Here is a 27,167-nt window from a genome sequence, read left to right as displayed (position 1 = left end):
TCCCTGCGACCTCCTGCAGCCCTATCACTCTTCTGCATATCTGTGCCTTCCACTGATGGGAGTCAGCAGAACCAGAGCTTACTGCTCCACTGAGGGAGCTGTGAAAGGTGCTATAGAAATGCACAATCGTTCTGATTCTTTTTCCTGAATGTGGGAGTTATCCCACCTTCCGTGGGCCAGTGGGGTCACACCAGAGGTCGGGGGGAAGATGGTTGATAGAATGCTGTTGGCAGGTGTGAATCAAAGATCCTATAGCGAGCAAGATAGTCCACTCGACGAAAAAAAAAATGCCGTACGGTCAGATTCATAGATAATTTTCGGCCCCATTTCCGTAACCGGCTTCCGTCTCCGCACCAAAGATCCCGTAGGATACTAGTGCGGAGACGGAAGCCGGTTACGGAAAAATCCTCGTAAAAATCAAAGAAAAATCTTCTCATTTTCCGAATTTTAATTTATTAACACAATCTGTTCCCCCGTAACGTTGATTACACTGCGAGTCGGTTTGGGTCCGGTTACGGAAATGGATGAAAAAAAGACCCATGTTCCGTTCCATTGCGTACTACACGTCAGCCCATTGCATTTAGCAGGAGTGGTCTATCTTGCTCTGCTGTAGGATCTTTGGTGTGAATGGTGTGAGAGGTTTGGTGTGGGTTTGGCCTGCGTGCTGGACCATGGATGGGGCGAGGTGCCGTGTGTGGAAGTGGCGAGCTCATAAGTTCATACTGTAAGTGATAGGAGCAGTTAGGCCATTCGGCCCATCAAGCCCACTCCGCCATTCAACCATGGCTAATCTATCTCTCCTACCTAACCCCAATCTCCTGCCTTCTCCCCACAACCCCTGATACCCATACTAATCAAGAATCTATCTATCTCTGCCTTAAAATTTTCCATTGACTTGGCTTCCACAGCCTCTGTGGCAATGAATTCATCAGATTCACCCACCCTCTGACTAAAGAAATTCCTCCTCGTCTCCTTCCCAACGGAGCGTCCTTTAATTCTGAGGCTATGAAGAAGGGTCCAATGGGCCATTATGGGCTCCACTCTTCCTGAGCCCATCTGTTGCCGCCCTGAGTTGTTCTGGCCTTTTCTTGCCTGCAGTTTATTCCCACCTCCCTCATGCCCCCTGAAGAAGGGTCCCGACCCATGACGGTCCCACTGGTGGAAACATCCTCTCCACATCCACTCTATCCAGAGGGGGTGTCTGTACCTTCCATCTCCTCATCGCCCTTCAGCCACTTGATGGCAGCAGCCGGCTTGCCCCCGGAGGTGGTGCAGGTGAACTCCACCTCCTCCCCTTCTTTCACCACATCCTTGTTGGCGTCGATAGTCGGCATTTCTGGAGGAACTGTCGGGGAGAAAGAACAGCCTGAGAAGAGGCAGCGAGCAGATGGGAGCAGGGAGATACGGTGCGCCGCACATACTTGTGCTGCCGGGGTAACTGGCACAGCGGAAACGCAAGCGTTTGGCTCATTTATACTCTTACCTTTACAGTCCCACAAAGCCGCTCCATCCCCGGTCCCTGGCTGTTTGTCACTCAGTGCGGCGGGCCGCTCCGCCTCACATACTGACGGGGGGGTCACCGCGTTTGTGCCTGGCGGGCTGTCCCCCAAACTGGGCACCAAATGCAGGAATACCCCGCACGACCCAGTGCCACGACTCACTGACCCAGCTCCCCCACTCTCCCTGTGCACACACACACACACACACACACACACACACACACACACACACACACACACACACACACACACACACACACACACACACACACACACACACACACACACACACACACACACACACACACTCTTACACTCATCACACACATTTTAACACACACTTACACTCACACACAATCACAAACAGACTCATTCACACTTATACTTTCACACTCACTCACAAAAACACACCCTTTCTTATACTCGCACACATTATAACACACACTCACTCACACACTTCACACACACTATCACACACTCCCTCACACTCTCATAAACTTATACTTACATAATCACACACACTATCACACACTTATATTCACACACTCACACGCACGCTCTCACACACATACTCACAAACACACACACACTTATACTCACATACTCATACACACGCACACACATGCACAAACATACACTCACCCAAACACACTCTCACGTGCACTCATACATATGCACACACACCCACGCACACACTCATACATATGCACACACCTATGCACACACACCCACGCACACACTCATACATATGCACACACACATGCACACACACACACACACACACACATAAACATCCACACACATAAACACACACAGACACATACAAACACACACTCTCATACACACACTCACACACACATACCACATGATCACCACCCTACCTAAAGTTATCCTGCCTGGCAACTGAGGCAGTTTACGGAGCCAGTGAACATTCCAACCCGCGCCTCCATGGGATGTGGGAGGAAACCTGATTCACCGCGGTGTGAACCAACGCGGTTACAGTGTGAGTGTGAGGGTACATTTGTGCCGAGGCTCCACCAGCAGTCCCAGAGTGCTAGCTAAACTGGTGAGCTCAGCAACTCTCTCCCTGCCTTTCTCCTTTAAGACGTGCTTCAGTGCTTTTCCCAACTCTGATCTCTCTAACGCAGTTTGATGTCAACATAGGTCCAAAAAAAGCTGTGCGAAGTACCTTGGGATTTTAAAGACCTGCAAGACTTGACATATTCATTAATAAGCCGGCTATTTTTAATTCTCTTCTCTCCTCACATTAATAGGAGCAGAAGTTCTGTGCCTATTATCGAGGATCTCTAGCTCTGAGCCCTCAGAACAGCAGGCAGGTAGGTGTGTGATCCAGGTGCACTGTTGCATACTCCAGTCATCCAAGGTATCCTTGGAAAGCCACAGTTGTACAAACACCTCAAGAACAGTCACAGAACCGCAACGCGTTTAGCTGATCTAACACCCACGCCATCCACAAGGACAGAAGAGACAAACAAGTCATCCACCGCTCTAATGACGTAAACTATGGCACGGTGGCGCAGCGGTAGAGCTGCTGCCTCACAGCGCCGGAGGCCCAGGTTGGGCCCTGACTACGGACGATGTCTTTGCAGAGTTTATATGCTCTCTCTGTGACCACGTGGGTTTCCTCCTAGGGTGGGACACAGCAGGTTGGCAGCGGACGTGGATGAAAGGCGGCGTTTTGCCGCTCGGACGGCCGGCGATGGAACTTACCGAGCACGGTGATGGTGGCGAAGGCTTCCTGTGGGGGGTCGGTGTAGAGCTGGCACACGTACCTCCCTTCATCCACCAGTGACACGTTGGACAACGACACCCGCAACTCACTGCTGGAGAAGTTGACCAGCTGGAACCTGTTGTCCTTCAGCGCTGCGGGATGGAAGATGAGAAGCGTTTCACTTCAATGAGGGAGCAGCAATGAACGTTCAACGAAGGAAATGAAAGGCACGCGCGTGACTGTCGGGCGGGTGCAGGCGCGTGGCTGTGTTGGATTGGGACACACGCGCGTGCGTCTCCGTCGGTCGTCGTGCCCGCGCGTGGCAGAGCGCGACCAGAGGAGCGGACACTTACGGCGGACATCGCGGAAGTAGATGGTCTGGCGGCTGGGGTTGAGCAGCTGGATGACGGAGTCGTCGTTGTTCTTCACGCGGCAGCTGATGGTGGCCACCTCACCCTCCACCACCACCACATCGTCCGTCACCAGGTTCTGGGAGTCCACTGCATCGGGGCAGAGAGATGGGTTAGACCGGCACTCCCCACACTGACCAGTAACCGACCCCGGTCCCCGCCCCTCCCCTCCCCCACACAGCCCACCCCTCACTGCCCTGCAACCCGCCCCGGCCCACCCCCCTCTCCCCTCCCCCCTAGCTCTTAGCCCACCTTCCCCTCCCCCCCCAGCTCACCCACCCCCCCTCCCGAGCCCCCCCGCCCCTCCCCTCCCCCACAGCCCACCTCCCCCCACAGAATACCCCTGGCACCCCTCACTGCCCTGAAACCGCTCCAGCCAACTCCCCTCCCCACTAGCACTTAGCTCATCTCCCGTCTCCCCCCCCCCCCCCCCTCTCTCCCCCCTTTCCCCCCCCCTCCCCTCCCCCCCCCCCCCCCCCCCCCCCCCCCCCTCCCCCCTCCCCCCCCCCCCAGCCTCCATGTCCCCGCACCCCTCCCTAGCCGTCGCCAGAGCCCGCACCCCTCGCCGGCTCACGGCCCCGCCATAGGCCCCCCAACACCGGCTCTCTGTCACTTGACTTCATAGCCTCACTGCACCACCTGTGTTCAAGCACATCGTATAAACTCTCCCGCTACACATCGGCTGCAGATTCAGCAGCGCTGGAGCGGGGGCGTTTACAGACAAGGTTAAACGTCAAGTTAGGCTGCGGCCCTGTATTACGAGAGGCAGTCGGGCCGTGTGGGTGGATGTGTGTACTTGGGCCGATCTGGGCCAATGATCTACCCCTTGCCTCAACACCGCTCGACTGTGAACGGGCATCTTTGCAACCTCCGATGGACAAGGCTGACATGTTAGGGTTCACGACTCAATGAGCAAGAGGCTGATTTCTGCAGCACTTCACTCAACAATTGCAGGGAGATGCGGTGGGGGGGGGAGGGGCGGGGGGGGGGGGGGGGGGGGTGGCGTTGAGTGAATCAAGGAGTACTTTGTTAGCTTGTCCCTCACTGGTTCATTCATCCCTCCCCTGTCCTTGGCAGTTTCCCCTGTAACACCGCTCCCTATACCTGCTCCCTCATCTCCATCCAACCAGGAGCCTTAACAGCCCTTCCAGGTCTGTGCCAAGTTAAACCAGTCTCCTCCACCTGCACGTGATCCATTTTCCTCCATACTCTGCGTACCCATTGCCGATCTAAATGCCTCTGTAAGGGTGCTGACCTTGAACCTTTTAACCTGTCCCCAAAATCCATAATCAGAACTGCCCTGGCACATCCATTGTCCAGCCTGCTCCTGTCCCATTGAAATTATTTCCACATACCTCGACTCTAACCTATCCCCTTGTCCAATCCTTTCCCATCTAAGTCCAAGACACCTCACACACCTTTTGACTCTTTAATAACTTTTGATTTCCTTTTTGTTTCCCTCGTTCAGTCTTTTTATATCTCCATGATGTTATATCCACCACCATGAAGGCCTTAAGGCCCTCTGTTTCTTCCTTGACCCAGCCAATTCCCCTCTACAAAAACTCTCCTCCACCCTAGCAGAACTGGTCCTCGCCCTGAACAACTTCTCCTTCTGCTCCTCCCAGTCTGACGAAGGGTTCCGACCCGAAACGTTGCCTATTCTGCTTCCCCAGTGATGCTACCCGACACGCTGAATTGCTCCAGCATTTTGTGGCCATCTTCGGTGTAAACCAACATCTGCAGTCCAACTCTAATCTACAGTCAAAACCATGTTCTCACGATGGAAATGTCAAAGACTGCAGGGCAAGGGCGAGGCTTTAAGGGCGAGAGGGGCAAAGTTTAAAGGAGATGTGCGGGAAAACGTTTTGTTTTAACAGAATGTGGTGAGTGCCTAGAATGTGCAACTGGAGGTGGTGGTGGTGGTGATACAACAGTCGGGTTTAAGAGGCTTTTAGATACACACATGCAGGTAGTGCAGGGATGTGGATTAAGCGAGGAGATTAATTTCATTCAGCATCATGTCCAGCATGGACACTGTGGACCGAAGGGCCTGTTCCTGCACAGTACTGTTTTATGATGTATGTCTAATGGTTTGTGGGTCATTATGTCTACAAGTAATAAATAAAGTTTATCTTTCATTGACCGAGTGGCCAATTAATAAGCACTCTGTCAAAGCTGCCTGTCACAGCCACAGCTCCCCCCCCCCCTCCCATCCAACGGCTGTACGGGGCAACTGTTGACCCCGCGGGGGTCAGTGTGAGAGTCAGGGTCAACCACGGGGTGCACTGCGGGCTGCGGCCAGCAGAGGGAGTTTCATTACCTCCCCAACGTCACTGAAGCCAATTGACCTACAAACCTGCACGTCTTTGGAGCGTGGGAGGAAACCAGAGCACCCGGAGAAAACCCACGCGGTCACGGGGAGAACGTGCAAACTCCACACAGACAGCACCCGTGGTCAGGATTGAACCTGGGTCTCTGGCACTGTAAGGCAGCAACCCTAACGCTGCGCCACCGTGCCACCCATTATTTATTGAACGGTCCTAACTTTATCTCTACGTATATCCGATATGTCTTAGTTACGGGATATATGTAGGTTATACATCCCATATATCCCATATATATGTGATATATCCTACATTTATCGACATACATCGATATATATCCTCTGAGCTTTTTGATGAAATATACCCTGAGGAACGCCTCAGCAAAAAGGTATTGGCATTCCCTGCTTTGAGGGTGAGAATGAAGTGAAGGAGGAAGAAGTGATGGAAGGCTGGCAGAGAGAAAGGGACGTGTAGGATGCAAAACATAAGTGAAAGTTTACAGTGGTGGCCTCAGCAAATCGACAGATTCTCGAGATCAACGTTAGATTTTCTCCACTGGTGGTAGTAAGTATAAATGAGTTTCTGATCAGGGCAGGCTCCCAGAGCTGGAGACTTTGTCCGCCAAGCCTCGACCCAGCTGCAAGGGGATCACTCGCCCCGGACACTTAAGGCTGCAATGATTGGAAATTTGGCAACCTCACAAAAGAATCTTAAGGTGAGAGGGGAAAGATTTAATGGGTCCATTAAATGGGTAAAATGTGTAAGAAGGAACTGCATATTCTGGTTTACACGGACATATAAGATTGTTAAGGGCTTGGACACACTAGAGGCAGGAAACATGCTCCCGATGTTGGGGGAGTCCAGAACCAGGGGCCACAGTTTAAGAATAAGGAGTAAGCCATTTAGAACGGAGACGAGGAAACACTTTTTCTCACAGAGAGTGGTGAGTCTGTGGAATTCTCTGCCTCAGAGGGCGGTGGAGGCAGGTTCTCTGGATACTTTCAAGAGAGAGGGCTCTTAAAAATAGCGGAGTCAAGGGATATGGGGAGAAGGCAGGAACAGGGTACTGATTGGGGATAATCAGCCATGATCACATTGAATGGCGGTGCTGGCACGAAGGGCCGAATGGCCTACTCCTGCACCTATTATCTATTGTCGACACAAGGGAGTAACTCAGCGGGTCAGGCAGCATCTGTGGAGAAAAAGAACAGGTGGCGTTTTTAGGTCGATGCCCTTCACATCAGTCTGATGAAGGATCTCGACCCAAAACGTCACCTGTCCTTTTTCTCCAGAGATGCTGCCTGACCCGCTGAGTTACTCCAGCATTTTGTGTCTACCTGCCAGAGGTAGTTGAGACAGGTGCAGTACAGCATTTAAAAGACAGTGGGACAGGTACATGGACTGGAAATGTTTGGAGGGAGATGGACAAATGGAGGGAGATGGAATTAGTTTAGAGTTGGCATCTTGGTTGGCACGGGCGGGTTAGGCTGAGTTGGGCCTGTTTCCGTGCTATATGACTCTTTGACTCTAAGTGTGATAGTGCAGCTTATTTTTAACATGGAAAGGAGACATAAAACGCACAATTAACTGAAACCAGTGGCGTGAGTTAACCCCAGAAGGAGTCATTAACTTACACAGTGTGTTGGGAGAGAAAAACAACTTAAACCATGTTCCCATGTTTTAGCCTCACAATCCTCGAACCTAATAAATCAAAACAAGTCTATATTCCAAATCAGCAATCAGTTTTTAATATTCTTGGATTAAAGCAAATGCTAGGATGGCAAGGGAGGTTTAAGAGATCGTGATGGTGAGCATCCAGTTTCAGGTGGGTGTCATTATCAAAGGCAACTTTGATCATCGCGACTTGCACTACAGACTGTAAAGGCTCCGTAACCTCCCCTTCGCAAGCAGTTGTCACCCCCCCCCCCCCCCCCACCCCCCCCCCCCCTCCCAGACTCTCCCACACCCCCCATGAAACAAAGTTTGTGCAGGTAAAATGCATCTGGTCATCTCTACCTTCGATCTCTTGTGCAGTGCCTGTGAGCAGCCGGTGGTCGGGCAGAAGCGGAGAGAGAGGGAGGGAGGGAGGGAGAGAGAGAGAGTGAAAGAAAGAGAGAGAGAGAGAGAGGAAGAAAGACAAACAAGTTTAGAAGTCAGCATTGGCAGCATGCAACTACATCCCTTAAACAAATACATTGGGCGGGAGGTGAATGGCCGTCTATGACCACCTGTGGAGAGAGGAACACTCTGCATCCTTCAGTGTATTAATGCGATGAAGTACTTAAACACCTCTACACAGCTCCAAGACCGGACAGCAGCAAGTGGGGACCAGTCCAGTGCTGTCTTATGTCCCTGTCCCACTTAGGAAACCTGAACGGAAACCTCTGGAGACATTGCGCCCCACCCAAGGTTTCCTTGCGGTTCCCGGAGGTTTTTGTCAGTCTCCCTACCTGCTTCCACTACCTGCAACCTCCGGCAACCACCTGCAACCTCTGGGAACCGCACGGAAACCTTGGGTGGGGGGCAAAGTCTCCAGAGGTTTCCGTTCAGGTTTCCTAAGTGGGACAGGGGCATTATCCCTCTCTCTCCCTCTGCCACAGGTTCAGGCTGAACGTTGGAGGATTTCATATTTTGCCATGCATTAGTCATCTCAATCATTGAACAACATGCTGACATGCACAAGCATAAAATGGCCAGAGGTCTTGCCACATCCGATCACAGCATTGGCACTTTTTATGTCTTGTCTGAAGAACGATCAAAAATATAAATTAAGCTGTTTTTAACTTCAAGAAATTGCATTTATGTTCAGAGATCAACAGCCCACCTTCTCGTGTAGAGTAAATCCAGCCCATGCACTGGTGGAGTTGTCGTGTTACCAGCTGACCAAAATAACAGCTTGGCATTGCAGATGCGGGTTTACAAAAAAAAAAGACACAATGTGCTGGAGTAACTCGGCGGGTCAGAGATGCTGCCTGAGCTACTGAGTTACTCATGGCACGTTGTGCTTTTCAGTCAGGTGTAACAGTATGTGGCTTGGTGACTGGAGCAGAGCCGGAGCAAGAGCCAGCAACGGAGCTGAAACTGTCCACTGCAGCTCGGAAGTCAAACACAAAAATCATTACCGGCGCGGCACAGTGGAGCAACGGTAGAGTTGCTGCCATACGGCACCACAGACCCGGGTTCCATGTATCTGTCCAACTGCCTTTAGAATATTGTTATAGCACCTGCCTCAACCACCTCCTCTGGCAGCTCGTTCCATACACCCACCACGCTGTGTGTGGAAAAGTCACCCTCAGGTTCCTATTAAATCTGTTCCCGTTCACCTTAAACTTATGCCTTCTGATTCTTGATTCCCTTACTCTGGATAAAAGACTGTCCATTCACCCTATCTATCCCCCCTCCTGATTTAATGCACCTCTCTCTATAAGATCAGAATATCATACCGCAGCCTCTGGTGCTCCCAAGGAATATAAATACCAGCATAGCCATTTCTTGTTGTGATTTACAGCACTGGTTTTGGTTCTGTTGGTGGCACAGGGCTGGGAACAATCAGAGTCACACAGAGGATCTCAGCTCTACACATACTGAACTCCACCCACCCATGGCTCTGTGCAGAGGGGCATTGGTGGGTAGGACGGTTTGGAAGGATATATGTCAAGGGCAGGCAAGTAGCTCGGTTAAGGGCCTGTGCCACTTTTACGAACTAATTCACGATCTCTGCCGATTTCGCCCTTGACTCGTACTCGCAGCATGGTCGTCATGAGGTTGTAGCAGGCCATGATGCTAGTCGTAGGTACTCGTGGCATCAAGTAGGTCGGGGCGTTTTTCTAGTCTGATGAAAAATGTCCACGAGTAAAAAAAGGTCGTGAATTAGGCCGTGAAAGTGGGACAAGCCCTTTAGGGAACTTGGTCATCATGGACCTCTATGGTTTACGAGAATGATCCCTGGGGATTATTGTGTTAACGTTTCACGTCTCTAGGCCTGTACTTGCTGAAGTTTAGAAGGATGAGGGGAAACTCATTGACATCTACTGGAAAATAATTAGATAGAGTGGACATGGAAAGGATATTTCCAGTCATGGAAGAATCTAGAACCAGAGTGCACAACCTCAGAGTAAAAGAACGTACCTTTAGACGAGGAGGAATTTACTTATTCAGAGGGTGGTGAAACTCTGGAATTCATTGCGATGGCAGTGGAGGCCAAGACATTGGGTATTCTATAACTCGGATAGGCTTGTGATTAGTAAGGGCATCAGAGGTCAGAAGAAGAAGGCAAGAGAATGGGGTTGAGTGGGGAAAATAGATCAAGCATGATTGAATGGCGGTGTAGACTAGATGGGTGAATGGCCTACAACGGACTTTAGAGATTCGGCGTGAAAACAGGCCCTTCGGCCCAACCAGTTCGCGCTGACCAGCGATCACCCCATACACTAACACTATCCTACACACCAAGGACAGTGTACAATTTTGCCGATGCCAATTAACCTGTAGACCTGTACGTCTTTGTGGTGCGTGAGAGAAAACCCACGCGGTCACGGGGAGGACGTACAAACTCCGTACAGGGCAGCGCCCGTAGTCAGGATGGAAACCGGGTCTCTGGCGCTGTGAGGCAGCAGCCGCCCTGGGCTTGTGGTTACAACTCATTATGTCAAGGCTTAATACTGTGCGTTGGGGAGGGTAGTGAATGAGGAGGAACCGGCCTGTTTCCTCGATTAATCGACACTCATCGTAGCAACACAAAGAGGGGGAAAAAACCACAAGCAATATCAAGATAATTGTTTGCCTTTCCACTTGGATCACATTCTCCCTTCAATAAAGCCCTTATAGACAGAAGCTTGTTCTGTGGAACAAACACACACTGCCGAGCTTACATTTTGAAAGACCTTTTTGCAAACACATTTTAAAACAGAAAGGACAAATCTAAAAGTCAAGAGACAATGCGATTTCGCTGATAAGATTTCTGACCTCTTCTATTCAAACATGCACACCGTTTCCATAGCAATGACTTCATAAGCTTTGCCAATAAGTAACGGAAAAGTCAAAAGTCTGCTATTACAATAAGGTCAATGCGGGCAGTTAAACACTTCAACCGTGTAATTTTGTTTTTCTGAAGAGCACCAGCTACATGATATTTAATGTTCTGTTGTGTTGCAGGTGCAGTGGTAATATAATTCAGCAAACTCAAGAGATCTTGCAATCCGGCAGAAACACAGAGCAGCCTCCCCTCCCCTCCCCTCCCTACCCATTCCATCCTCTTCCATCCTCTTCCCTCTCCTCCTGTCTCCTCTCCCCTCCCCTCCGTCCCTCCCTTTCCTTCCTTCCCTCACCTCTCCTCCTCTCTCTCCTCTCCTCTTGTCCCCTACAACTCTCACCAACTTCTACAGATGCACCACAGAAAGCACTTTATCAGGATGCCTCACAGCTTGGTTTGAGGGCAGCTCCACCCAAGACCGCAAAAAAATTGCAGCGAATTGTGGATACAGACCAGACCATCACACAAACCAACCTCCCTTCTATTGACTCCATCTATAACCTCACGTTGCCCCAGCAGGGCCAGCAGCATAATCAAGGACGAGTCGCACCATGGCCACTCCCTCTTCTCCTCTCTCCCATCAGGCAAACGGTATAGAAGCGGGAAAACACACACCTCCAGGTTCAGGGACCTGGAGGTTTCTTCCCTGCTGTTATCAGGCAACTGAATCATCCTAACACAGCCAGAGAGCAGACCTGACCTACTATCGACCTCATTGGTGACCCTCGGACTATCTGGCTTACTTTGCACTAATTCCCTTATCATGTATGGCTTTGTAAATATTTGATTAGTGTTCAAATGTAAATAATTTGGTGTACATATAGTGGCTGGTGTACATATGGTGTACATATAGCTGCTAAATGTGTATAAAATAATTACAAGCAGATGAATAAGGGGTGGGAATTAATGAGCTTTGGCTTCTTCCTGCTCCTTTTCGGACACATATGTTTTCATTTATTTATAGATATTGTTTATGACACTTTATAAATATATATATTTTTTGTATGCTGTTTCACACTTGCATTTTATTCTTTTATTCTGTTCGAAATAAACAAATAAATAAATAAATGACTATATCTATACGCTGTAGATGGCTCGATTGTAATCGTGTATTGTCTCTCCTCCAACCTCCCCCTCTAGCTCCCCCTTGAGTCTTGGCAACATCCTGACAAAGCCTCAGAATAAAAGGACGTCCCTTTAGAAAGGAGACGAGGAGGAATTTCTTTAGTCGGAGGGTAGTGAATCTGTGGACGGATGTGGAGGCCAATTGATATTTTTAAGGTTGAGATTGACAGATTGCAGATTAGTAAAGGGCCCGTCCCACTTTCACGAGGTACCGGTGCTGTTACCGGTGGGCGGCGCGACTCTTGTCAGCAGCGGCCTCTGCAGCCCGTCCGCGTTTTATTATTTTCTGTCTATGTTTTTATGTAGTTTTTGTTGCCTTCCATCACAGCGATGTGATGGATGTTTATGTAAATTATGTTGTGTCTTGGGTCTATTTGTTTGTAATGTATGGCTGCAGAAACGGCATTTCGTTTGGACCTCGAGGGGTCCAAATGACAATTAAATGTATCTTGTATCTTGTATCTTGTAATTCACAGATTCCCCCGAGTTTTCCCCTGACTCAAACTCGCAGAATGTTCGTAACGAGTCCGTAGGAGTTTCGTAATATATCGTAGCGGCTGTTATGCTAGCCTTAGAATAAAAGGACGCCTCTTGGCCAGAAAGGGGCAGCCTGTCCGCGGATTTTTTGTCTGTGTTTTTAGTCGTTTTTGTATTTTATGTGGGGTCTGTGGGGGGGTGGGGGGGCCAATTGATATTTTTGAATCTCTCCCTGCACTGGAGATTTTCCGTCGGGTCTCAGGTGTCGTTGAGGCCGCAACGAGGAGCGGCCTCCAACAGGAAGAAGCCGGGGACTCAGGGACTCAGGTGTGACTCACCGTTGCCGTCGCGGAGCTGGCCGAGTCCGGAGCGGGTGCAGCAGTGGAGGAGCGCTGCTGCTGCTGCCGTCGTTTTTGCTGCTTGCTGCTGCTGCTGCTATGCAGAGTCGGAGGCTCCAGACGGGTCTTGTTGACGACGGCACCAGCCCAGCGATGGAGATGACCGCTTATCAGGGCTAACGGCGATTCTGTTGTGTTGCGGGGTCTATTGGAGCGTAACCACTGGCTGCAGAAACGGCCGCGTTTGGACGCACACCGGGGGCTCTAAAATGACAATAAATGTGCGACCTCGCACCACCCGGCGTTGCTTTAATGGCCGCGGGACAATCGCCATCGCCAGCCGGGGGCTATGACTTTGACTCTGACATTGGGGGGGGTGGGGGGAGGGGTGCGGGGGAGAGATAAGTTTATTTGGCCTTCCGTCACAGCTATGTGATGGAGGTTTATGTAAAATGTAATTATGTTTTGGTTGGGGGCTATTTGTGTGTAATGTATGGCTGCAGAAACGGCCCGTTTGGACCTCCAGCTACTCTGACTCTTAGGTACTTGTGGCATCAGGTAAGTCAGGACGTTTTTTCCAGCCCGATAAATAAAAATGTTCACGAGTAAAAAAATGGTCGGGATGAAAGAATTAAGTCGTGAAAGTGGGACAGGCCCTTAAAGATGTCAGGGGTCATGGGGAGAAACAGGAGAATGGGGTTGAAAGGGAAAAATAGATCAGCCATGATTAAATTGTGGAGTAGACTTGATGGGCCGAATGGCCTAATTCTGCTCCTAGAAAATATGAACTTATGTTGGCTTGGTGGAGGTGCTGCAGTGTCTGCGGCACTGTCTGAGTCTCCCACGCAAGAGCAGAAGGAACACAAGCTCTTTGACAAACAGCCGGTGCCAAATGCAGACTGCAATAATTGTGAATGATAGGAAGCTATGATTGAATGGCAGAGTAGAGTTGATGGGCCGAATGGCCTAATTCTGCTCCTAGAAGTTATGAACCCTACTGCCAACCTTCCCATTCGAGGCCTGGGTGAAGGAATTTATTCCCAGTTACACTCAAACTCTTAGACCGAGGTCACTTGGATCAAATTATAGATGTGAGCCCCATTAGCTGCCGTGAGTGCACCGTGCATTTAGAATAAGTGAATGAAGACTGCGGTGGTGATGGATTCTTGGTTCTTTGGTTCGACGTCTACATGTACGTTTAATCTTCTGCAGAGTGCAGAGCGGGAATTGGAAGAAAGTTTCTAAGCAACAAAACACACAAAAAAAAAAAAAGATTTTAACGTGATAAGAAAAAGAATAATCTCTTAATAATATCTGCAGAAGACGTCAGCCTTTGAGAACAATAAAAAGCTCTCTCTCTGATCACTATGTCACCCTCTCCTCTTCCTCTGCAACCACCATTAATCAAACGCAAAAGATTGCATCAACCTTCCGCAGTTAGAAGCACGGCGACCCTCTCTACACACAGGGGAAACGCACAGAGACCCGTGGTCACGAGTACTATCCACCGCCTCAAGGCTGCAAACCTTCCCTCTCACATGAGAAATGTACAAATATCAAAAAACTGTTGTTGCTGAAAAACTGAAGGCAGAGAGAAGAATACTGGAGACACTCAGCTGGCCGGGCAGCTTCCGCAGAGGAAGCCTCACAACAGTGACTCAGTTTCCCTTTCCACAGATGCTGCCTCGTCTGCTGGGAGTTTCCAACGTTTTCTACTACTATTTTGACCAACATTTGCAACAAATGAGTAATGGAGAATTAAAATAAAAGCACACATGTGCACACACACATATGTATATGTGCAGATATGTACATACACACATGTAAACATACACATACCTGTGCATGCGCATATACACACATGCATATACACACGCATGTGCACACTGAGACACCACACACAGTCAGTCACACATACACAAACACACTAACTCACAGACACTCACCTATAAACACACACACCGACATGCGCACTCACAGACACACATTCACACACAGACACACACCACATAGACACACATATAGTCAGACACACACTCACACAGAAACAGACACTCAGACCACATAGACACACACATGCAAACAGACACACACTCGCACAAAATCCGAGACATACACCAAGACACAGACACACGCACCCAAACAGTATCTACACACAAAAACAGAGAAACACAGATACATAGAGAGAAAGAAACACACACACACACACACACACACACACACACACACACACACACACACACACACACACACACACACACACACACACACACACACACACACACACACACACACACACACACACACACACACACACACACACACACACACACCAGTGAAGTTGAGACTATAGAGAAACAGTCTGAAGACTGTGGCTTCATCCTGCCGCTGATGGCTGCTGACCATCTGATGCACGCAGCGACCAACATTGGCAGCGGATGTCTGGGCTCCCACTGAATCAAGGGCATCAGTGGATTGCACACTGTGCCACAGCATGCTGGCAATTTTCAACTTACAATTCTGTGCACAGTAAAATGTCCAGCCCTGGCAGGGTGGCAGAGGACTTAGGAAATCAGAGGATGTGTAATAAGCAAGGAGCGAGCATTTAGTGCCGAGATAGAAGGGCCGCAGGGGAACAGGAACAAATACACTGGCCAGGTTGCTCTTGGATAACTGTGTTCAGTTTCACTCACCCTGCTGTAGGAAGGATGTCGTTAAATTGGAAAGAGTAGAGAGAAAATGTAAAAGGATGCTGCCGGGGCCTGTGCTAAAGGGAGAAGCTAGGCAGATTAGGACCTTATTCCTTGGAGCGCAGGGCGCTGTGTGGTGATCTTAGTGAGGTGCATAAAATCAAGACGGGGATAGAATGAATCTTTTAGGGTAGGTCTTTTGTGAGAGAGGCAAGAACTAGAGGGCATAGGTTTAAGGTGAGAGAGGAAAGATTTAATATAAATCTTTAAGGGGCAACGTATTCACACAAAGGGTGGCAAAAACGCTGGAGAAACTCAGCGGGTGAGGCAGCATCTATGGAGCAAAGAATAGGTGACGTTTCGGGTCGAGACCCTTCTTCAGACTTACAACTTGTTCACACAAAGGGTGGTGGTTGTATTGAAAGAGCTGCCAGAGGAGGTGGTAAAAGGCAGCACTATAACAAAATTTAAAAGACATTAGGACAGGTACATGGACAGGACTGAAGGTTTAGAGGGAATTGAGTCAAACACAGGGAAATGGGACTAGCTTCGATGGAGCATAGATGTGTTGGGTTCCTGGTCAAGCCACCTCCATCGACACCCCCTCAGGCAGGTCTTGTGGATTCCACTGAAAATATTCATTTTCATGACTGTTTTACAGATAGATACTGATCTGGCCCTCGTCGAAAGAATCTACAGAAGGCGTTGCCTCAAAACGGCAGCCTGTACCATCCACACCCTGGCCACGCTCTCATCTCACTGCTACCATCGGGAAGAAAGTACAGGAGCCTGAAAACCGTGACTTCCAGGTTCAAGAACAGCTTCTTCCCAGCGACCAGCAGGCTCTTGAACACTGCACGCATGACACTAACCTCAGCAACTGTGGTATTCTATGATCCCTGTCTTTGGTTGCACGACTTATTTCGTTTTTTGCACTATTATAGTTACTTAAGGGCCTGCCCCACTGTACGAGGTAATGCAAGAGTTCTCCCGAGTTTCCCCTGATTCGAACTCGGCGAATTACGGTAATAGCCGTTCGTAGGTACTCGGGGCTCTCGTGGACATTTTTACAGTGCTGAAAAAACTTCACGAGTTACTGCGTTTCCTGAGTACCTGCCGTTAGCATTACAAGCCGCTACGAGACGTCAACGAGCTCCGACGTAGCTGCTACGTACTTTCTATGTACTTACCACCAGTTTGATTTTTTTTTAAAACTCGGGAGAGCTCTTGAATTACCTCGTACAGTGGAACCGGCCCTTAAGTATTACTGATTCCAAACTTGTGGTAGCATTGATTAGTGAGCATTGATCTGTGTGTTATATGCATTAATGGCCCTGTTAAGCTGCAGCAAGTAAGAATGTATTCTTCCTTTGCCTGTAGGTATGACAATTAAACAGTATTGACTCTTGAAATAACTGAAGAGCTGGCTCCAGTAGCCAAGGCAAACAGCCCATGGACATGTACTAAACCCAGGCGAGCCAACACTTTGACTGGAATCGGTTGCAAAATATAAAAACTCTCAGCTCGTTAGTTCTGTGGCCTCTATTGAAAAACAAATCGAAGTAATCTGCTAGTGGGGTTCTAGGTTGGGTGTATGCGTTAGACAAGCTCTACCACAAGAACAGTAAACTGTTGGAATATCTTTATAAAACCTGCTTCACATCTCCAGAGTATCCAAAGTGGAATTCTTTGCCACAGAAGGAACTGGAGGACAAGCCAGTGGATATTTGTACGGCAGAGATAGATAGATTTTGGATTAGTACAGCTGTCAGAGGTTATGGGGAGAAGGAAGAAGAATGGGGTTCGGAGGGAGATAGATCAGCCATGATTGAATGGTGTAGACTTGAAGGGCCGAATGGCCTAATTCTACTATCCCTTATGACTCTTTATGGTTTGATCCCATATTTTTTGATACAGAAGGGAAAGAGTTAATAAGAACCTGAGGGGTAACTTTTTTACACAAAGGGTGTACTTTGATTTATTTCTCAGTAAAGGCCACGGTGGGAGGAGGCATTTGGAACAAGCTGCTGGAGGGGGTAGTTGAGGGACGTACTATTGCAACGTTTAAGAAACATTTAGACTAGTAGTGTCGGAAGGAACTGCAGATGCTGGTTTACACCGAAGGGGAGAAGAGTTAGATATAGCTCTTAGGGCTAATGGAATCAAGGGACATGGGGAGAAAGGAAGAATGGGGGTACTGATTTAGGATAATCAGCGATGATCATATTGAATGGCCATGCTGGATCGAAGGGCCGAAAGGCCTACTCCTGCACCCATTTTCTATGTTTCTGTTTTCCACTGACCAGTTGGCAAGGGATGACGAGCCTGCTTCAAATTCTCACCCCCACCCACGTATACTTGTGTCTCTGTTGGCCAAGGAGTGCCTTGAAAATTAGGCGACACTTCATGTATTTTATTCAGAATTTAACACGAAGCCCAGAGTCAAATATTAACACAGGACTGTTCTGGTTTACTGAGGGGCTCAGCCAGAACACAATGTACAGCATTAGTTCAGGACGTGAAATCAACACTTGGTCTGGGCCAGAGGGGAAAATGCAGAAATCCCAGGATAATAGGGAGTTGTACAACGGCAAAACTGAAGATCTCGGAGAAAACACACGCGGTCACGGGGAGAACGTGCGGACAGCACTTGTAGTCGGGTTCAAACCCGGGTCTCTGACGCTGCAAGTGCTGTAAGGCAGCAACTCCACTGCTGCACCACCTGCTCAAACTCTGTGTCCTATGATTCCCTTATCCATGTCTAATCTCCCCACTCCTGCAGCCCAGTGCACTGTGTCGATTACAATATAAAGAGAAAAATATCCACGCCCCACCAGAGGATCTTACAGAGGTGGATAAAATCATGAGAAGTATAAACTGGGCCGACACACGGCATCTCTTGCCCAGACTGGGGGAATCGAGAATCAGAGGGCATAGGTTAAAATGAAGGGGGAAAGATTTTTCAGGAATCTGAGGGGTAACTTTTTCACGCAAAAGTTGGTGGGTGTATGGAACGAGATGCCAGGGGGGGTAGTTGAGGCAGGGACTATAGCAACGTTTAAGAAGCAATTAGACAGGTAGATGGATAGGACAGGTTTGGAGGGATATGGGCCAAACTCAGGCAAGTGGGGCCAGTGTAGATGGGACATGTTGGTCGGTGTGGGCAAGTTGGGCTGAAGGGCCTGTTTCCACACCGTATGATCTATGACTCTAAGATACAATACAAAGCAACCAAATTCACAGCCGGGAATGAAGAATGATGTTATTAAAAAATAATCATCCACATATAAACAGGGCCTTTGGGCCAAGTAATCCATGCCAACCAAGATGCCCCATCTAAGCTCGTCCTGTTTATCTGCGTTTAGACCATAGACCTCTAAACCTTTCCTATACATTGACCAGCTCAAATGTCTTTTCAATGTTGTTATGGCACCTGCGGAAGTTCAGGGGGCGGCCAATTAGTGGTTCGTGCTGTAAAGTTACTCTGAGACCAAAGCACAGGTTTTAATTTTAGTTTTAGAGATACAATGCAGAAACAGGCCCTTTGGCCAACCGAGTCCATGGTAACCAGCTATCACCCCATACACTAGCATTCTCTTATACACCGGGGATTATTTACAATTTGTACTGAGGCCAATAAACCTACAAACCTGCACATCTTTGGAGCGTGAGGTGGTCACAGGGAAATGTCCAAACCCCGTACAGACAGTACACATGGTCAGGATGGACCCGGGTCTCTGGCACTCTAAGACCACCGCTCTAAGGCTCTACGCCTTGTATTGATGAAGTTGGTGCTAGTTGTAAATTTTGGATCTGTATCCAACCATTAAGGCAGGTCTGGGAGTGAGTGGCCCAGCAGTAAATACCGTTTCCATCCGGTCTGCAGTCTGCAGAAATCCCACGTGGTCACAGGCAGAACAGACCAACTCTGTACAGACAGCACCCGGGACTCTGGCGCTGTAAGGCAGGAACTCTACCGCTGCGCCACCATGCCGCCCACCTTGTGTACGGGTGATTGTTAGTCAGCATAGACCCGGTGGGCCGAAGGGCCTATTTCCATGCTATATCTGTGATGTAAAGCCTATAAGAGTTGCCCACTCAGTGTTTGTCTCGCCCAGAGTGGAGCAGACAACATCCCAGGCACTGAAGGCTGTGCACTGCATTCACTTGTCAGCGTTTTGTGGGACAGTTTTCTCGAGAGACTCGGGTGGCCATGAGGTGAGGCTGGAGTGGACCACGGGATGCAGTAGATATCTTCAGTGAACACAAGAGGTCGGGGAGAAGATGGCAGAGTCGGGGCGTTCCCTGTTGTCCCTTCCCTAGAGCGGAGATTAATGACTGGAGCGCAGATGTAACTGTAACCAGGGCAACCTGACCACGTTATCCCCCAGGTTACAAGGGCCTTGTACCTCAGCACTGAATCGCTGCGCTCAATATAGCAATGTTACAAAATTTTGAGATTTAAAAAATCTCTGCAATGTCCCATCAGATAAAGCTAACAATAAGTTTAATTTGACATTCATTCATATCTCAAGTATTAAAAAAGATGTAATCTTGATTTTCAATGGACATTACAAAAAAAGCTATGATCTTGGATAGCAAAAGATTAACTTTTACCTAAGTGTCCAAAGATTATTCACAAATAATTCCCCCAATATAACATGATTTTATATCAATTTACATTAATTTATAGGCCTTGTAAATCGGCTTTCTAGTGGGTTCATGTGGAACGCAGCGCTAGATTAGTGCCCTCAAATGAAAATACTGCGGGATGCCCTCAATAACTTGATATATAGCGTTATATATATCCCCATTTAATGTAAAAATAAGGTACATACCTTTATTGTTTGCTTTATAAAACCCTGGGGCTGCGAGAGGGGAATTAATTTTAAAACTATTAGAACAAGGAAAATACCTTTGCGGGGTCTTGCAGCGATTTTTCGTTAATGATTACTAGTGAACATAACAGCCTAGTAAAAATCGCGTTTAAAACCCGCCCCCTCCAAACAGCGCCAAAATCGCCGACATGGCTGAGGGCAGATTCCTAATGACGATTCAGGTAGGTTTTGTAACATAACTCAATAGTTGGAACGCAAACATTTCACAAGGAAAGGGGGGGAGGGATTTGCATAAAAAAAACCCAGCATGCTATGGCGGGTGCAGCGATCTAGGAAAAAAGGAAATAGGCAACGTTTCGAGCCAAAACCCTTCTTCAGACTGGGGGGGGGGGGGGGGGGGGAAAAGAAAGATAAAGGATGAGGAGGAGCCCGAAGGCTGAGGGATGGGAGGAGACAGCAAGGGCTAACAGGTCTGTGGAACCTGCTCTCAAGAGTCGAGAGAGTTTAATTGTCATTTGTACTAGCAGTGGAACAATAACAATCTTCCTTGCAGCAGCTTAACAGGCTCGCAAATGTAATAACACCTTGATGAATATATAGTAATCAATAATACCATAAATTATCAACTCTAATGCTAGGTAACCATAATGATGCAAAACTGAAGCATATCGTGCCCCTGAAGCAGGCGTTCCCAACATTTTTCATCCCGTTTTCCCCTGGTAACTTTAATAACACATAATAATGTTATTTCATTTATTTATGAACAACTAATGACGAACAGATACCGGTTTACCAGAACCAAACACAGTCAGTCAATTGCATAGAAAAAATATGTACAAATCCAGAATCAACAAATGTACCCCCTGTAGATAAGAACAAATTGGACAGCCAGGTAGCAAAGCAGGTGGAGTCGCTGCCTTCAGAGTCCGTGTTAATTCCCGACTTCTGGTGCTTTCTGTGTGGAGTTTGCACGTCCTCCCTGTGAGTTTCCCGCAGGTGCTCCGGTTTCTTCCCACATCCCAAAGGTGTGCGGGTCGGGTCGGTTAAGTGGCCACTGTAAATTGCCCCTCAGTTAGGTCGGCACGAGGCATCGATGGGCATATAGAGTAAGTTGCAAGGTTGTAGGGATGTTGGGAGGGGGCGGGGAGGGGGAATGGGGAGTAGTAAGTCCCAAGGGACTATCCTGCTGAGAGCTGGCATGAATGTGATGGGCTGAAAGGCCTCCTTTAGTGCTACAACAAGAACTATTGGAAATATTGTCGGGAAATGGGTTGGTATGGATGCAGAAGGGATTCACCATGATGCCACCTGGGCCTGTGGGCTTGAGGTATGGGGAGGCTTTTGTCTGCAGAGTAGGCAGATGAGGGGTGACTTTATTGAGATGCTAAGGGGCATTGATAAAGTCACACCCACAGCGTAGAGGATTCTAAAACTAGAGGGCGTAGGCTTAAAGTGAGAGGGGAGGGATTTAAGGGGACATTTTTACTCTCAGAGGCTTGTCTCAGATTATTGATGGTTTCCTTGTGACCGTGTGGGTTTCCTCTGGGTGCTCCGGTTTCCTTCCACATCCCAAAGACGCGTGGATTTGTCGAATAAATGGCCTCAGTAAATTGCCCCGAGTGTGTAGAAAGTGGATGAGAAAGCGGGAAAACATAGAACGAGTGTGAACAGGTGATCAATGGTCGGAGGGTGGGCTGAAGGGTCTGTTTCCATGCTGTATCCATTAGGATCAGCTACCGTCTCTTCCCTGGTCTCGGGGGAGGGAGGTTGGGCAGACAATTGATTAGTAAAGGTGTCAGTGGTTATGGGGAGAAGGCAGGTGAATGTGAGAGGGAGAGATAGATCAGCCATGATTGAATAGCGGAGTAGACTCGATGGGCAGAATGGCCTAATTCTACTTATATGAACTTACAAACCTGTACGTCTTTGGAGTGTGGGAGGGAAGCAAAACACCCGGAGAAATCGCACGCAGGTCACGGGGATAAGGTACAGACAGCACCCGTAGTCAGGATCGAACCCGGGTCTCTGGTGCTGCATGTGGTGTGAGGCAGCAACTCTACCACTGGGCCACCATGCTGCCCATACACCTGGGCCACCATGCTGCCCCTACCTCTGCACCCCAGTGAATCAGGGAGTTGGATTGCCAGGGAGGTGATCAACACTGTGCCCTGAGGTGTATTATCTCACTGAGTTGAATGTGAGCCCTGGGCCTATCTGCGTGGCTATCCTCAGGGAATCTTCGAGCTAAAAGCCAAAACAACCCATACTAATTCTCCCTGTGCTTTCCAGCTGTTGCTGAGGAATCAGCATCTCCCATTGTTACAGGGAATTCTCAGCGTTGCTAATTTACACACGAGCTCCACATCTCATCCTGTTCAGACAATAACCTGATTCAAGATGCAACTGGGCCCAAACCTTCCCATCTTTGGTTCAACCAGAGCAAGGCTGTTAATCTTGCTTCCCTTCATCGGTGGGGGGGGGGCAGCACAACTGAGGAGAGAGTTCACCCCGGCCATTATCTCTTAACAACAGATCTAATGCCGGCTGGTTGCTATGGCAGTTATATTTCCAGCAGTTCTGTTCGAGAACATCTGCCCAACTAGCCACGTGCAAAGTCGGGAACAGAGACCAGAGGGCCTTGCGGTGGAGTTGCTGCCCCATAGCCCTTCGTGACTGAGGTGAGCTTCGGACCACCGGGTCCGTACCAACCAGCGATCACCCCGTACACTAGCACTATCCGTACACACTAGCGAAAATGTACTATTTTATGTATCAGACGCGATTTAACCTACTTTGAGTCGTCAGAGTGCAGGAGGAAACCGGAGTACCTGGAGAAAACCCATGCATACACTGGGAGAATTAGTATGGGTTGATTAGTACGAGTGCCAGGGTTATATGGGGAGAAGGCAGGAGAATGGGATTGAGAAGGAAAGGTAGATACTCAGAGAGTGGTAGCTGTGTGGAATGAGCTTCCAGTGAAGGTGGTGGAGGCAGGTTCGTTTTTATCATTTAAAAATAAATTGGATAGTTATATGGATGGGAAGGAAATGGAGGGTTATGGTCTGAGCGCAGGTATATGGGACTAGGGGAGATTATGTGTTCGGCACGGACTAGAAGGGTCGAGATGGCCTGTTTCCGTGCTGTAATTGTTATATGGTTATATAGATCAGCCATGATTGAATGGTGGGAGAAGACTTGATGGGCCGAATGGCCTAATTCTGCCCCTATCACTTATGAAAACGTATAATCTCCGTACAGACAGCACCTGTAGTTAGAATCAAACCCGGGACCCGGGACTCTGGACCCGTAAGGCAGCAACTTTACTGCTGCGCCACCGTGCCGCCTCTTGCCTGATGGGAGAGTGGAGAAGAGGGAGTGTTCGCGGTGCGACTAAAGTCTAAATGACTAAAGTTCCAAAACGTCTGCAAAATCACGGTGACGGATGCTCGCATTCCTCTCGCGCTGTTCCCAGGGGAATCTGCTCCCCAGCTCGCTTCTTTACAAGATACTTCTGTTTGAAGTCCAGACCAACCTGTCTACAAACACACCGCCTCGCTTCCATCGAACGCCCTGCACCAAGCGAGGAAAGTCAGTGCGGGAAAACCAGTCCCTGAATTGTTTGATATTTATGTTATCAAAATGAAAACAGGAGAGAGAAAAAAAATGAAAAAATTGGATTTATATTTTTAGAAAACAGTTTTATAAAATAATCCTATTCACAGCACTGGGAGAATGCGTTGGGCTTTATTTTTTTAATCATTGACTTTTATTATTTAAAACTCATGCCTGGAGTTCTTTATATTTAAAAAAAATTGTTCCCTCTCTAATCTTCACCCTTTCACTGGTGCTGAAGGACTGAAGCTGATGGTGGATAAGGTGCTAGCAAGGGAAAGCGGGGTTCTGAAGGAGAACAGAGCAGAGGGATGAATGGAGAGGCAGACAATCTTATCTCGCTAAAAAAGCGCTCAGAACTCTGCCTCAGAAATATCTGTAGCTTAAAACAATGCCGGCGTGATGCGGTGGGCCGATGGCTGACAGTGCTGTGTGCTCTCAGTCCTTCCCACACCCATACCCCAAGAGATACCTTCTCTGGTGAGGTATCTATCAGTGACAGAGGCAGAGATGTCTTCATGTTATAAAAAAGATAGGCAGCAAGTGCTGGAGTAACTAGGCGTGACAGGCAGCATCTCTGGAGAACATGGATAGGTGACGTCTCGGATCGGGACCTTTCTTCAGTCGGATTGTAGTTAGGAGTGGGGGTGGGGGGGTAACGTGAGGGTGGGGGCAGGAAGTGAGAAATTTGAAAAGTGGACAAATCAGGTGACGTCAGGCAAGGAGGTTTCCTGACTGACTAATTGTTAGTTACAGAGGGTGTTCATCCCACTTCATGTCCCCTTGTTGCCTGCCTCAGGTGGGGTTCTTCCATACTGAAGGGTTTTCCATGGTGTTACCTCAGGGAGAGTTACTCCAGCATTTTGTGTCTACCTTCGATTTAAACCAGCATCTGCAGTTCCTGCCTACACATAAACACATCTCTTGTTAGTTGACAATCCAAAATTGAGTCGGCATATGAACCTTCACGAGAAGGTGATATTTTGGTCGATAATCAGTCCCGCGAAGCCCCGTGGCGTCTGTTGCTAAATCAAAGATGCTTCACTAATCTAAGCAGGCAGCAGACACGGCTGAGATTCATTTGGAAGGAACGTCTTGCATCTCAGGCCGGAGTGATGATTTTCACCCTGTCAGAGAGGACAGACAGGCTGCATCAGCCAGTGTCCAGTCGCAGTAGTCAGTGTCCAGAGTGGAGTAGCCAGTGGCCAGAGTGTAGCCAGTGGCCAGATGCAGTAGCCAGTGGCCAGATGCAGTAACCAGTGTCCAGATACAATAGCCAGTGGCCAGATGCAGTGGCTAGTGTCCAGATGCAGTATCCAGTGTCCTGAGTGTAACCAGTGTCCAGATGCAGCAGCCAGTATCCAGATGCAGTAGCCAGTGTCCAGATGCAGCAGCCAGTATACATAGTACATGGAACAGTACAGCACAGGAATGGGCCCTTCGGCCCACAATGCTTGTGCTGAACACAATGGCAAGTTTCCACTATTTCCTGCACATTCATGTGGGTATCCAAAACCCTTGTAAACGCCGCTATCGTATCTGCCTCCACCACCACCCCTTGCAATGCGTCTCCAGGACCCCACCATTCCATGCCCCGTACATCTCCATTACATTTCCCCCTCTCACCCTATAGCTGCGCCCTCTAACGTTGGACATCTCCACCCTGGGGATGTACGTCCCGCACGCTGCTCACTGGAGGACAACTGCTCCCATTTCCTTTGTTAGAACAATCCCAGCACTCCGGCCAGCCAGACAGCGTGAAAGAATATCCGTGCGACCCAGCCTGCCGAGATGCGGCATTGTTGCCTTTCACAAAGCTTTCTGCTGCTGATGAGAATGATACAATTCCAGTTTGAGAGAGAGAAAAGAGAGAGAGAAAGAGAGAGAAAGAGAGAGAGAGAGAAAGAAAGAAAGAGAGAGAGAGAGAGAGAGAGAGAGAGAGAAAGATATATATATATATATATATATATATATAGAGAGAGAGAGAGAAAACGAGAGAGAAATAGTGAGAGAGAGAGAGAGAGAGAAATTAGAAAAGAGAGAGAAAAAAACTAAGAAATTAATATTGAATTGCTAAACTTGCTATTGTGTTGTACTGCTTACAGCTGCAAGAACGTGCAATCAATAAAGGGCTATAGGCCTATTGCCAGTTTATGTACAGGGACATACCCATCCATGCACTGTATACTTGTATTTATACTTATGCATTTTAAATATGTATGTCATGTTATATACTTTGGCAATATAACAATGTATTTTTTATCATGCCAATAAAGTTTGTAAATTGAGCGAGTTGAGAGAAAGAGAGAGAGAGAGAGAGAGAGAGGGAGAGGGGGGAGAGAGGGGAGAGGGAGAGGGAGAGGGGAGAGAAGGAGAGAGGGGAGAGGGAGAGGGAGGAGAGAGGGAGAGGGGGAGAGAGGGGGAGGGAGAGGAGAGGAGGGGGAGAGGGGGAGAGAGGGAGGAGAGGGAGAGAGAGGGAGAGAGAGAGGAGAGGGAGAGAGGGAGAGAGGGAGAGAGGGGAGAGAGGGAGAGAGGGAGATGGAGAGATGGAGAGATGGAGGGCCACTGTAGGAAACTGCAAATGAAACCAGTGACCCTCAGCAGGTCTTCTGGTACCTGATGATAATAAAGGCGACTGTCCCTGGGTGCCTGGTTGCGGTTGTGTTCTTGTTAAGCAGCTACTTTGTGTGGGGCGGTGAGATGTTGCTGCAGATCCCGCGTGCAGAGTTCAATCCTGACCTCGGGTGATGCCTTTGTGGGATTTTATCTGTGACCACATAGGTCCCTCCCAATGACTGTACATGAGAGTTTAGATATACAGCGTTGAAGGGAAGTGGGAAGTAAGGTCACAGGGAAAAGTTGGGGAGAATGGGATTGGTGGAATTGTTCGAACTAGAGCAAGCTGCACAACAAGACAAAAACCCTGAGATATCCTCCCATTGAATCGTTTCCATGTTGCATTTGATTTGCACATTTTGGTTCGGCTCATCCCATCCTGACAGAGATAGGGGGATGATGTACAACAGCTGGGAGATGGGGCAATGCCCTGGGAATTCTACCTTGCAGCTAGCTTTTAATCTCTCCTGTTGG

General features: G+C 48.6%; 1 protein-coding gene across 5 annotated transcripts in view; it reads right to left on the bottom strand.

Annotated features, from left to right (window-relative positions):
- The window catches only part of LOC129712327 (cell adhesion molecule 1-like), a 258,844-nt gene that overhangs the window by 62,145 nt on the left and 169,532 nt on the right, over positions 1-27,167 (bottom strand). For 4 of the 5 annotated variants that reach the window (XM_055660663.1, XM_055660660.1, XM_055660664.1 and 1 more), the window contains exons 2-5: positions 7,982-8,002; positions 3,585-3,731; positions 3,231-3,383; positions 1,208-1,345 (exon numbers count right to left, since the gene is read on the bottom strand). In XM_055660663.1, the coding sequence (XP_055516638.1) occupies positions 1,208-1,345; positions 3,231-3,383; positions 3,585-3,731; positions 7,982-8,002 (459 nt within the window). The remainder of the gene's footprint in view (positions 1-1,207; positions 1,346-3,230; positions 3,384-3,584; positions 3,732-7,981; positions 8,003-27,167) is intronic. The other variant, XM_055660661.1, reaches the window with a different exon arrangement.

The sequence above is a fragment of the Leucoraja erinacea genome, chromosome 32 (genome assembly GCF_028641065.1).
Source record: "Leucoraja erinacea ecotype New England chromosome 32, Leri_hhj_1, whole genome shotgun sequence".
Taxonomy (NCBI): Eukaryota; Metazoa; Chordata; class Chondrichthyes; order Rajiformes; family Rajidae; genus Leucoraja; species Leucoraja erinaceus.
The sequence above is the reverse complement of the archived record's forward strand: the minus strand, read 5'-3'. Positions and strand labels throughout refer to the sequence as shown.